Raw genomic sequence first — 12,304 nt, forward strand, 5'->3', positions numbered from 1 at the left:
CTGTACTGGTGTTGTGAACTCTAATGAAAACATTGCTAGTCTAACAGTCTCATTCACTTTCAAACTATTATACTTGGCAAAGCCTTCCATTTTGTAAAACTTTAAGAGAATAAAATTCAGTTCTGCTTCACTGGGTGTACTTAAAGGTTTTGAAGAAAGCTATCAGGACTCTACTAAAAACTATCTCAGGTTTTGTTCAGTTAGACTCTGAAAGGCAAAATAAAAAACATGCTTTGTTTCTGTTCTCCAGAGGTGTTCAGATCCCCAAAGCTACAGAGGAAATAGGTCAGATCAAAGCCTTCCACAAAATCTCTCTAGCATAAATAGCTCATAAAAATTAAATAAGCATCACTGTTACCTTCTGTAGAATGAGGTTCAAGTAGACGCTCTCTTCCCAATCAATGTCAGGGTCTCCCAGCCCAGGAAGCTTCTTAGAATCTCTCCGGTAAACTTCCACTTCAACCTGCTAAGAAAATATCACATCTTGAAAAATATTATCTGAAGGTACCTACATGCATACATAATATTGACATCAGAAATCACACATTGTGTAGCTTCCTGATATATTTTTCTGTCAGGATCAGATTTTGCTGACCATGCAAGGCCAACTCTTGTGGAAGACTTTGCATAAAAGTGAAGTTTCATTTATTCCTTATGATGGCTATGTTTTAGCGTAAGTGAAATAAATAAAATTTCCCTTCCACACACACACATTTCTGTTAACATAATCCCATGGAATCAAACATGTCACTAGACTAACACCATTGTCAGCTGGTAGCTGTTTGAAGAAAAACACAATGCAGAGGGAAATGGGATCCAAAGCCATCTTATCGGCAATAAGAAACCTTCATCCCAAGGAGCCCATAGACGAAGAATCCCCTTTACCCAAAGCCAGCTGAATGTCACCAGGGATACGATGAAAATGAAACAGATCTGCACATCACTGTGGAGGCAGGAGGAAAGAACTGAGCTTGTTCACAAGTGCAGTGGAAGACTCTGGGATGATGAAGTTCACAGAAATCATTTAGGCAATCCCTCTTCTACAAGTTACACACTGACAGTACTAACTGGACCCAGTTACGGGCCCAGTATGAAATTTTCATTTGTACTAAAAAAGAAGCAAAAACCAAAAGGCTCAAGTAATCTCAGAAAGCAGGAACAACCCCACAAATGCTAATAAATTGAAGCAACTAAGACAATAACTAACACTTAATGTAGTGTGCAGAATTAAAGAGCAGTTTTAAGATGCTTTAAAGCATCTTTAACTGCTTTAAAGACACTTTACAAAAAATCTGCAGGACAGCTTACCCTCTGAAATAGTGAGTAAAACAAAATAGGGGAATAGGTAGGTAGTACACTTTTTAGATGCCAAAGCTATGTACTGTCTTGATAAACCTGGAAAAACATTTGTTTCTCTTTGTCAAAAATCTTTTTGGTTAACATTAACATTTCTTAGAGATATGTTAAAACATCTGGAATACTGTGACCAGTTAACATAGCTGCAAACAGGGCAATTCCTGAACCTTTTATTTTGTTTTGAATAGGGCGGAGAAAAAAGGGTAGAAATAGTTTATTAGAAAACAGATTGTCACAGAAGCCTGAATACATGAATGAAATCAAACAGAGTAGGATTATGTCCTATAGTAAACACGTATTTATTTCAAGTCCTCTGGGAAGGACAAAATTACCAGGCTGAAGTACAGTGAAGATGAACAAAACACTACAAAATTTCAGGCTGATACCATCACTGGATAGCATGAAAGCTGAATGCATTGTTTGTTATGATTTTTTTTCCCACTTACAAATATCTTTTAAAAACATTACAGACACATACAGATGTCATTCCTGTATTTCTAAACCTCCTAACCATGAGTTTTTCTACTGGCAGCACGATTGCACAAAGTATTGAGAGTTACTGTAAAAAAAACGAGACTAAGGTGGGAGCAGCTGAGGGCAATAATCTCATCTAAATTCATCTCCAAATAAACTTCAGGTGATTTTTGCATTTTCTTGTCTAACAGCACAGAAACACATAGTCACAGGATTCCAGAAATACCTTGTGAGACAGTCAGGCTGTCTAGAAATGAAGGATTGGATGGAAGCAAGCGTAACTGAGCGATTAAAGGGTACAACTCCAGGTTTAGCTAATACCAGGTTAAATGAGATGAAGCGCACAGCAGGCACTACCTCAGTCCTTTTTCACCTAACACACCTCCCATCCTGTTACAGATAACAACAAGGAACAGCCTCTCTCTAATCAACTGACATTTTTCCCTAGGTTAGGGAAGTTTCTCCACTAACTTAGGGTCTGATTCCCAGGCAGAACAACACACAGGTTAGGGCACCATGGCTCATAGCAAATCTCTGCCTCAAGTGCCAAGCACTCAAACTGTACTGTAATTCAAAAGGAGATGGATGGTTCTTTTGCCAGACTAGAAACTGCAGGAGGCACAGACCTTAGTTTGACAGGTCACACCAGCCAGGACATGGACGGTCTCTTCCCAGAGAGAAAGCTGGCATCAGAAGGCAGAGGCTACAGAAGCAGTGCTAATTCAAACAGAGAAATGCAGAAAATGGACTTCTGAATGCTCTCCACAATGTGGGCCTGGCTAGCCATCACCTGCCGTGGCAGCCTGTGGTTTCAGGCACCACTGTAGAAGGGATCTGAGGAACAAAATGCAATGAGCTCTTGTCCTTGTGACAAACAGCACCACCACTCCCCACTGGCCAGCTGACGTGCTACATAGTGAAGACACCCAAATTACAAGTCACTTTTGGAAAATCTCATCTGGTATCCTATAACCACAGTATCTGCAACATCTGTCTCACATTCATTTCCAAACAATCACCTTCCAGAAATAGCCAAAAGACATCTTAGGATAGAACAACGTGCTAAATCTGGATCAGCCAACCCAAATGGCAGCTTCCAGGGGCTTAGTTTCCTGTGCAAGTGCCATTGCTCCCAAAATAATTTCATCTCCCTCTTCTGCCATGGAGCCATGTGATGGTGGCCTTTTGATATTATATGAAATAAATCAGAAGGCTTGGTTCAACTTGTAGTAAATGATCCCACTGCCACTGGCACACTGTGTAGTTCCAGGCAGGGCCAAAGATGTAAGGAAGACTGGGGCTGACCCCACATGGAGCCTACAACCATTTGCTTAGTGTTAGCTACTAAAGGAGGCATCTAAATCAATCATTCACAAGAAAATGTTCATTTAAAAAATACACAAGGAACTTTAAACACAATTTCTGTTCAAAATAATTGTTTCATACATGTTAATTACTACTGTTTAAAATCAGCAATCTAAATTCTTTGGCAGGATGACCTAATTTGTTCACTTTCCTGGAAAGCTCATTCAATCTGTATGCTTGTTATCCTGGTACTATATAGAAGCAGCATATATGCCAAGAATGTAAAATCAAAACCTGAAGCCCCTATTCCTTTCTCAGGTTACTTATGTGCAAAAGAATAGCAGTTAAGAGATCTCAAATACGGTGCATTTAGCTGTCTTTCAACTGGCATCATGGGATTTTCTTAATTTCATGCAAAAATCTAAAAATCAAGGGTAGGTACTAACCTTCTATATTTAAGTACCTGCAGCACTGCTAGAAGACACTTGGGATTGGCAGTACAGAAAACAGAAGACCAACACATTCCCTGTTCTGACCTGTAAGTGTTCAGACACCAACAAATAGGAGAGCTGCCAAAAATCTCAGCTGGTTCCCACATAACAGAAACCATTACATGAATTTAGGTAAGCCAATGCTGACAACGCTGAGCACAGTGTTTCCTGACTGAAGAGAAACACCTGAAGAGGAACACAGAAGTGTTGCCCTATATTTACATACATGTAGAAATCATGCAGTAAATCTTTTGTTGTTGTTGTTTGGTTTAACATTATACCTTTATAGAAATATATAATACATGATATATATGTCATAAATATAACAAAAAATATATTATATTAAACGACTATATAATATATAAACATGTATTTTGTATGCATACAATTTGATTAGGATCTCATGCTTTTCAGTACACAGTTTTGTGATTTTCTGGGCTTTATTCACATTGTCATGTTTGGCTTTCCAGAATTAAGAAATGATACAGACTGAAGAACACACTGGATTTCAGGCACAGCTGAGTCCTCCCATGAAAACATGCCTGTCTCAGACTGGGTCTTTTTCCAGGTCGGCTGCTGATTCACTTGGTCATATCTCACCTTGACGCCTGTTTATTTGGCTTTAGATTAGAGGCACCTTCCTGCACATGTGAAAAAAAATATTAATAGAAAGAATTGCATAAATACTAATTATTTATTACCAACAACATCCAAAAGCTAACCTAGATTTCCCCATTCAAGTCAAGATAATGACCCTTCTACAGTTTCAGCAAGCTGAAATCCATTATGACACCTTTATACAGTTTTCACAGAGTTAGCAAGCTAAGGCTAGGAAGGAGAATTAAATCAGCCAGGATGACCTCCTATGCATCACAGACATTTTGCTCTGACAGATATTTTCTCCATAAAGCCAAGTAAATCACAATTGACTACATAGTGCCTAGGAAAATACCTTGTTTTGAGAACTTGTTCCAATGATTAATCATCCTCTTGGCTAAAAATGTGCAACTTCATTTAATTCAGCTGCTTTCATTTTTCAGCCTCTGGTTCTTGCCATGTGTATTTCCACTATATTAGGAAGCTTTTTAATATTCAATGTGTGTGTGTGTGTGTGTGTATATCTATATCTCTGTGTGTGTGCGCTTTTTTTTTTCCATGAAGGAGCGTGCCTACTTTAAATTTGTTTTTCATTAACCTTTCTGATAGGATTGTGCAAAATTCTGTTAGGAGGTCTCTGTGCCTCCCACAGCAGGGCAGCTCTGCAGATTGTGCTTTTTTTCTGACTCTCAGTATTTCCCCAGTAATGCAGTTTCCTGGTACTGGCACAGCACTGGCACACATTCCTACTACTCCCCTGTTTACACACCTCAGGATTGCTTCCTTTCTGCACAGAGGATCAATGATCTCATGCTAAATAACTTGTGCATCTTTTCTAGAGCCTGCATGCACTCCTAACACTGACGTGTTGTAACATTAACAAACAGATCCACACTTCTCAGGGATCAGATCACGCAGCCCTATGGTGCTGCCCTCCCTGTAATTCTTGTGCCACCAATCTGTGTCACCCACACATCTGAATCTGCTGTGATGTTACCGTCCCTGCCACTCGTCCCTGCAGAGGTCCCTTACAAACACCTCCACCTGGTGTCATTCCCCTGATTTTGCCTGCTCCGTTCTGCCACTTCAGCTAGCCAGGACACCCTCCTCCATCATCCTGCCATTCCTTACCCCATTTCTTTTCCATGACTGGCAAATATTCTGGCTACCTTCTTGCACAGCTCTTGTATACTAGGCAAGCTATGGACTGTCTCAAGGATTTCACGTCCTTCTGCACTGCAATGTCTGTGCCTGCACCGGTGTGACACCAGAGGCACTGAAGTGAGCGTGGCAGGGCCAGCATGAGCTTATTGCAGCAGGGAACGTGTGTTATTACTGGAGCTGTTGTCAGGAGTGATCACCTGCACAGAAATAACACCCTAAGTGAGAAGGAACAAAGCATCTATTGCAGACAAACACTGATGAGTTTTATTCACAGAAATATGCCTTTCAGAGGGATGTATTACAGGCTGATTATGCTTGCTGAACAACTCCAGTGATAGAAAATCACAGATTTTATACTGGAAACCAATATACTACATTCATTAGTTATATACTTACAGACAGCTGAAACATTTAATCAGAGAAAAAAACAACAACATTTAATCGGAGAAAAAAAAACCTGAGAAAAATCCATCTGAGACTCTAGTCTAGGTTTAAAATATTTGTGATAAAATGGTTACTTTTTCACTATCATGACCATTTGCTCCCCAAAGCTTACAACAACATGACAAATCTTTTAAATTGATATTAATAATATGAACACTAGGATATTAAGCAACCCCTTTGCTTTCACCCCCCCCCCCCCCAAAATCCCTCCTGCAAGACAGGATTAATCCCATGTAGTTCCCAATACATTAGAGCTATTTGGTGATACCTGTGCGAATTGAGAATCGCCCTGTTTACACAGCTTAGCTCATAAGCCCTTGAAAAACTCATCAGAAGAAATCTGTAATCAATACAGGCTGTCAGTTGGGCAGCAGGGAAAGAATGAGATAATAAGAACACAGTTTACAAGAAGCTATTTTGTTGGTATTAAGAAGCCATCGAAAAAGAGCAGATTCTGGTTTTCTTTTAAGAGAAATCCAATAGGATTACAAGCCTAGCTAGTAATAGTACCACTTTTCAGCTTCCTAGACCACATTTACTAAAAAACAGTTGAAGGGGAGGGAGGCAAGCATGAAGAGAGGAGGATGAGACAGTAAACAATACTCAAGATTATTATTATTATTATTTTTATTTATTTATTTATTTATTTACAGAACAACTTACAAGTTCAGCTAGGAAACCCTCATACCATCTTCAGACCCAGCTGCCATACAGAGACTGAAGCTTGATTTATAGGATTTTACACTACCAAACTTCGGGGTTCAAAAGATTGGGAAAACCAGCAAAAGAGAAAAGCTTATTTCAAAAACTGCTCTTCCTTCTACACAGTATTATTCACCAGCACATTCACTAGAGCAGTTTTAAAAGGTCCATCACATGGTGCATTCGTCTATTGCAAAGCCCAGAGGCTTTCAACCTTCAAGCATCTTTCTCACATTTATCCCTTTACTAGTTTGTCTCTTTACTATTTTTCCCTGTAATACACAGGTACGATTCCGAAGTGGTTTCTTAAAAATATTAATCAAATTAAATAATTTTCTAAATTCACCAAAGGAACTAATGTCCTCTGCCATGCCTCAGATTCCCTCCTCCCCACCCCACAAGCACATTTCTAGTTTGTTCTGTTCTCTCCTTATGCGCTACCTTCCAAGACTGTGAAGGATGAATAAATTTTACCAGTGTAAACAAACTACAACAATTTTTTTTCATTTAGGAGAATGAAAGATCTCTTAAAAAAAAAAATAAATCAGAGAAAACAAAGTGCAATAAAAAAGTGGTGCCAAATGATAAAATCAAGCAATGCCAAGGAAAAAAATTACATTAATGTTGCAGTTAGTCCAGTTGGTTAACTATAAATTCAGTTATATTTACAAGCTGTGCAGAAAACTCATTTTCCTTCTGGATCCTTTGAACATTTATGTTAAAAGTAACTTGAAACGCTTCATACAGCACCAATAGTGCTACTGTAGTAAAGCAGTTTATGGATGCAAGAGAGACAGAATTTATTATTACAGCGGCTTTTTATTAGAACCAATTGGTCAGAACAACCTTTGGAGCATAAACAGTCCTCTTTAGCTCCTTCCACCAAAAAATCTATTTTTAATCTATTTTTCCCCCAACATACTCAGAGACATCAATTCTCACTCCCACTACTTCAGCATGTTCTCAAAAACCAATACAGGTTTAGACTTCCACATCACCTCAATGACTAACTTACACAGGGTTATCATAGATATAAATACACTTTGGAGGCAGCACTCAAGCTGTGATGAGGTATTCCAATGCTTAGATGGTTCCAGAAAAGGCATTAAGGACAAAATTCAAGCCCAAGTTCTCTGATAGAAATTCTCTGACTTTATGCAAGAAGGAAAACCCATGGACTTCGATGAGAACATAAAGGGCATGCACTTTTCTATTTGACTTTCACTGTACCCCTGAAAGACTTCAAATCCCAGTAGACACGGTCCTTACAGTTTTAACAAAACGAACAAAATATGTGCACACATGCTTTAACTGTCAGAATACTATCAAATTTAAAGATGTAACAACCCTAAGTTTTGAATCAGCCTCATAAAAAGTTTCAAGCTCATTTAATATACTGGTGATGGGAAGATAAAGGGGTTATATCGATTTCTGCATCTAAAAAACACAACAACAGAAGTCAATAAGCTCAAGGACCCTGATTCAATGCAGAACATTGTACAGTGGTCAGAACATACCATGGTATTTTTACCAGTAAGTGTCCAGTGTCAGATTAGCAGATATCAGGAGGTAAATTCAGTCTGAACCAAAGTTACACAGTATCAGAAGAGAGGGTTTGTGTGCTGTGAGTCCAGCTCATCTGGCTCTTGGGAAGGGAGTGGAAGTAATTCACACAGATAAAAACAACATGGGAGATGAGACTGTTACCTGAAACCCAGTGGCAACACAGATCTGTGTGACAATGCCAAAATCTTGCAGTGGCTCTGGCTTTATCTCTTCCTCATCAGACCCAAGGCTGGCTGCACAGAAGCCGACCTGCCAAAAATCTTTCAAAGTGTATGCAACCTTTCTCTAGCATCTGGAATTGCCTTTACAGCAGTGTTTGCCTCTTTGGGCAAAAATTCCTCACCTTCAAAGCACAAAGATACAGGTCACTCTTTGGCTTCTTTGCCCATGCACTATAACAAATCAACAACATGGTACAATTTGAAGGGAAATGACAGTAGTAGAATGATGGGAGCTTCTGGGACTCTTTGGCACAGAAATATGGGATTTTTGTAGAACACGATATCTCCGACTGTGGCAAGGTCTACTCCAACCTCCAAAGACTTTGGCTTCTTATCTATTTACCAAGCAATTAGTTGTAGTAATACAGACATGTATATGAGGCAGTTTATGTGTTTTGTAACAGGCTGCCAAGCATCGTTGTGGAATATATACCCAATAAGACAGCATGAACTGATCTGAACTAGTCACCCATGAAAATCCATCTGCTCACTCATCTGCTCGGCACCGACAGACCCGTCTCTGTTAAATGGGAAGAAAATCAAAGAAGTCAGGCATTTTCTGGAGCATACAGAGAAGCCCTGTGGGAATGGTGCATCCCTAGTCCTGTCATATAGAGACGCTGCAGAAGGGACAACAACATTAGTAACAGATTACATTATTAGACTTGCCTAAAATATTCATATTCAAAATAATATTTAAAAGGGGACAAGTGTATTTAACAATGCAATTGTACTAAAAAGAAAAAGATTTTTTTCAGATATAATATAGTCTTTAGGATTATTGGCTACTGTAATTTTCATTGGCATTAACTCCACAGGACAATGGTAAGAAAAAGTCCTCCAACACAAAATTCCAATTCCCTTTTCCCCAATACTATTAATTTTTTACAATTAGTACCTGCTACTCCTAGAACACATTCTGGAGCCCACATAAAAGGCAGCATAGTCCAGTACCTATGACAACTAGACAGGCACCGTGGCTGTAAAGCTGAAACAAAGCCCACTGCAATAAAGGAACTATGTACAATTTTGTGCAAGAGACAAAGTTCAGCTACAGACAGAAAAAATCAAATTAAAACAAAACAAAACTTGTTGCAATGTTACTTAGAATTGTCTTGCCATAACCATTTCGGTATAATCAAAAGCCGTATCAACGGCTTCAAGAAAGAACAGTAAACAATCTAAAAAGCTGACTTTACTTGCCACTGTATCTAGATAAATCAGAACAGCAAAAAGGTATTTCAGTCTCCAGTATCTTTCAGAAGTTCCTTCATATGTCCAAATGGGACAAGTTGCATGCCAACATCAGTTTCTCATCTTTCTGTGATTACCCCAGAGAATCTGTTCATGGCTTTGGACTCTCTCTTCCATTTGTTGGCATGAGAAACATTGAGTGATTAACCTCTCCTACTCACTCATGACCTGCAGGTGAGAAACTTTGCAGCCCACATCATCCCAAAGGACAAGATTTATGACCTTCCTCTGACAACACTGTGTTGACATTTAGCTTTATCATCAACTTGGTTGATTTACTTCAAATAAATGCTACCTGAATTCGTAGGCAAAGACATGGGAGGGTGTTTGCAGATGGAATAAGAACCTTAGAGCAGCAGTGGATTGCCCTTCTCTTTCATCACACATGTTGCAGACTGGCTGATGACAGACAAAAGGTGCTGCTGTCACAGACACCATTCCTACTCCAGCCTGTACTCATCAGGAGCATAGGGTTCAAAGTGGGCTACCAATTTACATGCTTTTAAAATTGGAATGTAAACAAACAATGTTTTGGCACATTTATCTGTAAATGGGAGACCCACTCATGTCAAAGTCATTCAGACTATATTGCAAGAATAGCTCCTGTATTTCCTGTCCTGAAGAAGCTCTGCTGCCTTGAACAAGCAGTTGAACTTCTTGCAGAACGTCCTCTCCCTTTAATTTTCTTGCATGTATTTAGGACTTCAGGATAACAGCAATCACCTCATGTGAACGTGGGATCACCCGACAGATTCCATCTTAGAGCAAACTAGCTACATGCATAAAAAGGTGTAGGGTTACTGATATAATACTGCATATAATGGGTGGAAAAAATTCAACATTTAGTTTAAGGAGATGGGACTTGCAGAACACATCAACTTCCTTCCTACTCCCACCCATCTTTCAAATGATTGGCCAACTTGAAACAAATTTGACAGAGGTCTCAAGGATTATCTCATCACAACAATCAGCAGTGAGATAACCCCATGTTTTTAGTATTGGTGCAGAAGGGCCAGGGAAACTCAGTCTTTTTCTAACTTTTTGGCAGCCATTTGCTGTGAACCACCTTTTCTTGGTGGTTCACAGCAAATGGCTGTGAACCACCAAGGTGGAAGACTACTTTTTGCTCTGGTAGCAACCAAGAAAAACATATAGAAAAAGGACATACACAGGTAAGAGGCAGGGGACCTTGCTGGTGGGACGCTGGGGGCAGAGATCAACTCTACTCTGGAGACTGGAGGGGCCCAGGGAAGGGACAAGAGGAGAAGCAAGTGCAGCTGAGGAGGATTTTTTTGACACCAAATATATGGTGACCCAGCTATATAATTCTGCAGCTCACTGACCAGTTTATTTTAGAACTTTATATTTAATGGGAATGAAATTCTCACCCACTGAAGTTAAAAGCAAAAAAAAAAAAAAAAAAAAAAAAAAAAAAAAAAAAAAAAGGCAAGGAAAAAAAGGCAAAATTCTCCAGAATTCTCATTAACTTCAGAGGATCTGGGACTTCACCTCAGATTTTTCCAAGTATTTGTAATGTCTATCCACATGCTTCACGGTGTATTTAACACCGTTGTCTCTACACTAGTTTAGATTGTAATGTTTTAAAAAAACAGGCAAGGCACTGTAACTAATCAGATTCCAAAGAGGAATAACTACATATAACATTCATTAATACAAAGATTCACCACACAGGGTCTTTTCTTTAGGACCAAATTTATTTGCTAGATTTATTGTCCTATTTGCAGTCATGTCACTAAAAGCTGCAAACCTCACAAAATTTATTACCCTTCATATAAGGAATATATAAAGCAACAGTAAGGATTACAAAGAAGGTAGTAAGTGCTGGGGAAGCTAGAAAGAAAACATTTGATTGTATAAGAAGTTTCTGTTTGGTACAAAAATAAAGGTTAGTAAAATATTGCATTGTAAAATGAATTTATATTTTGATGTCACTTAAAGGTTCCACTTGCAATTAGAAAACTGGACAGATGCATTTGGGAAATCCTTCCTGGAACACCATAACTATGAACTAGATGGCTTAGGAACCTTTTCTTGGGCTAACCAAGACTTTTTCAGGGAGAAAGCCTCACACAACTGTTATTGCCAGCAAAGCTGAGCTCTGCACCCTACCCCATTGGTCTTTTGACTATAGTGCTGAATAAACGGAAGTCAGGGTATAAACCCATCGTGGGTTTATCCTAACTTCATTCCTAAGGAGAGGAATGCTTCTTCTGCCTCCCGTTTTGTCCCCTTTGAAATCATCTGAACAATAAGATTTCTAGTATTTCTGTTCAGAATGGTTCCACAAACAAAGCTCTGAGCAAGATATGCTAAAACCTATTCTTGCACCATCTCATTACAAAACCCTCTTGTACCTTCCACTGACTAACCTGCAGTGGCACAGAAAGGCTGAGGCTGGAGGATAACAAAAAGGAAACTGTACCTACATGTTGGTTGACTCATCATAGTCACTCTTCACCGAGCAACCTCAGTGTCAGTCCAAGCTTGAAAACAGCAAAGTCAACTTACATGCAGCCTTTATTCCTCTCACATTTCCTTTCTTCTTGATACTCAGTTCTGCAAAGCTGTTCTCACTACTTACACGGGTTTCAGTGCTGCTGTAATTCCCTAGAACCTAATTGTTCTCCCGTCATTTATTGATCTGATTGCAGATGACAGCTTAATGGCACACGGCAGCCCTGAAGTCAACATCTTAGTTTATCTTAAAAT

At 39.2% G+C, this 12,304-nt stretch overlaps 1 protein-coding gene across 6 annotated transcripts in view; it reads right to left on the reverse strand.

The window, feature by feature from the left end:
* The window catches only part of KIAA0930, a 71,709-nt gene that overhangs the window by 18,169 nt on the left and 41,236 nt on the right, over positions 1-12,304 (reverse strand). For 5 of the 6 annotated variants that reach the window (XM_084289238.1, XM_084289240.1, XM_084289242.1 and 2 more), the window contains one exon: positions 359-466. In XM_084289238.1, coding sequence (XP_084145364.1) covers positions 359-466 — 108 coding nt within the window. The remainder of the gene's footprint in view (positions 1-358; positions 467-12,304) is intronic. The other variant, XM_084289239.1, reaches the window with a different exon arrangement.

This window comes from Netta rufina (genome assembly GCF_964035555.1).
Source record: "Netta rufina genome assembly, chromosome: 1".
Classification (NCBI taxonomy): Eukaryota; Metazoa; Chordata; class Aves; order Anseriformes; family Anatidae; genus Netta; species Netta rufina.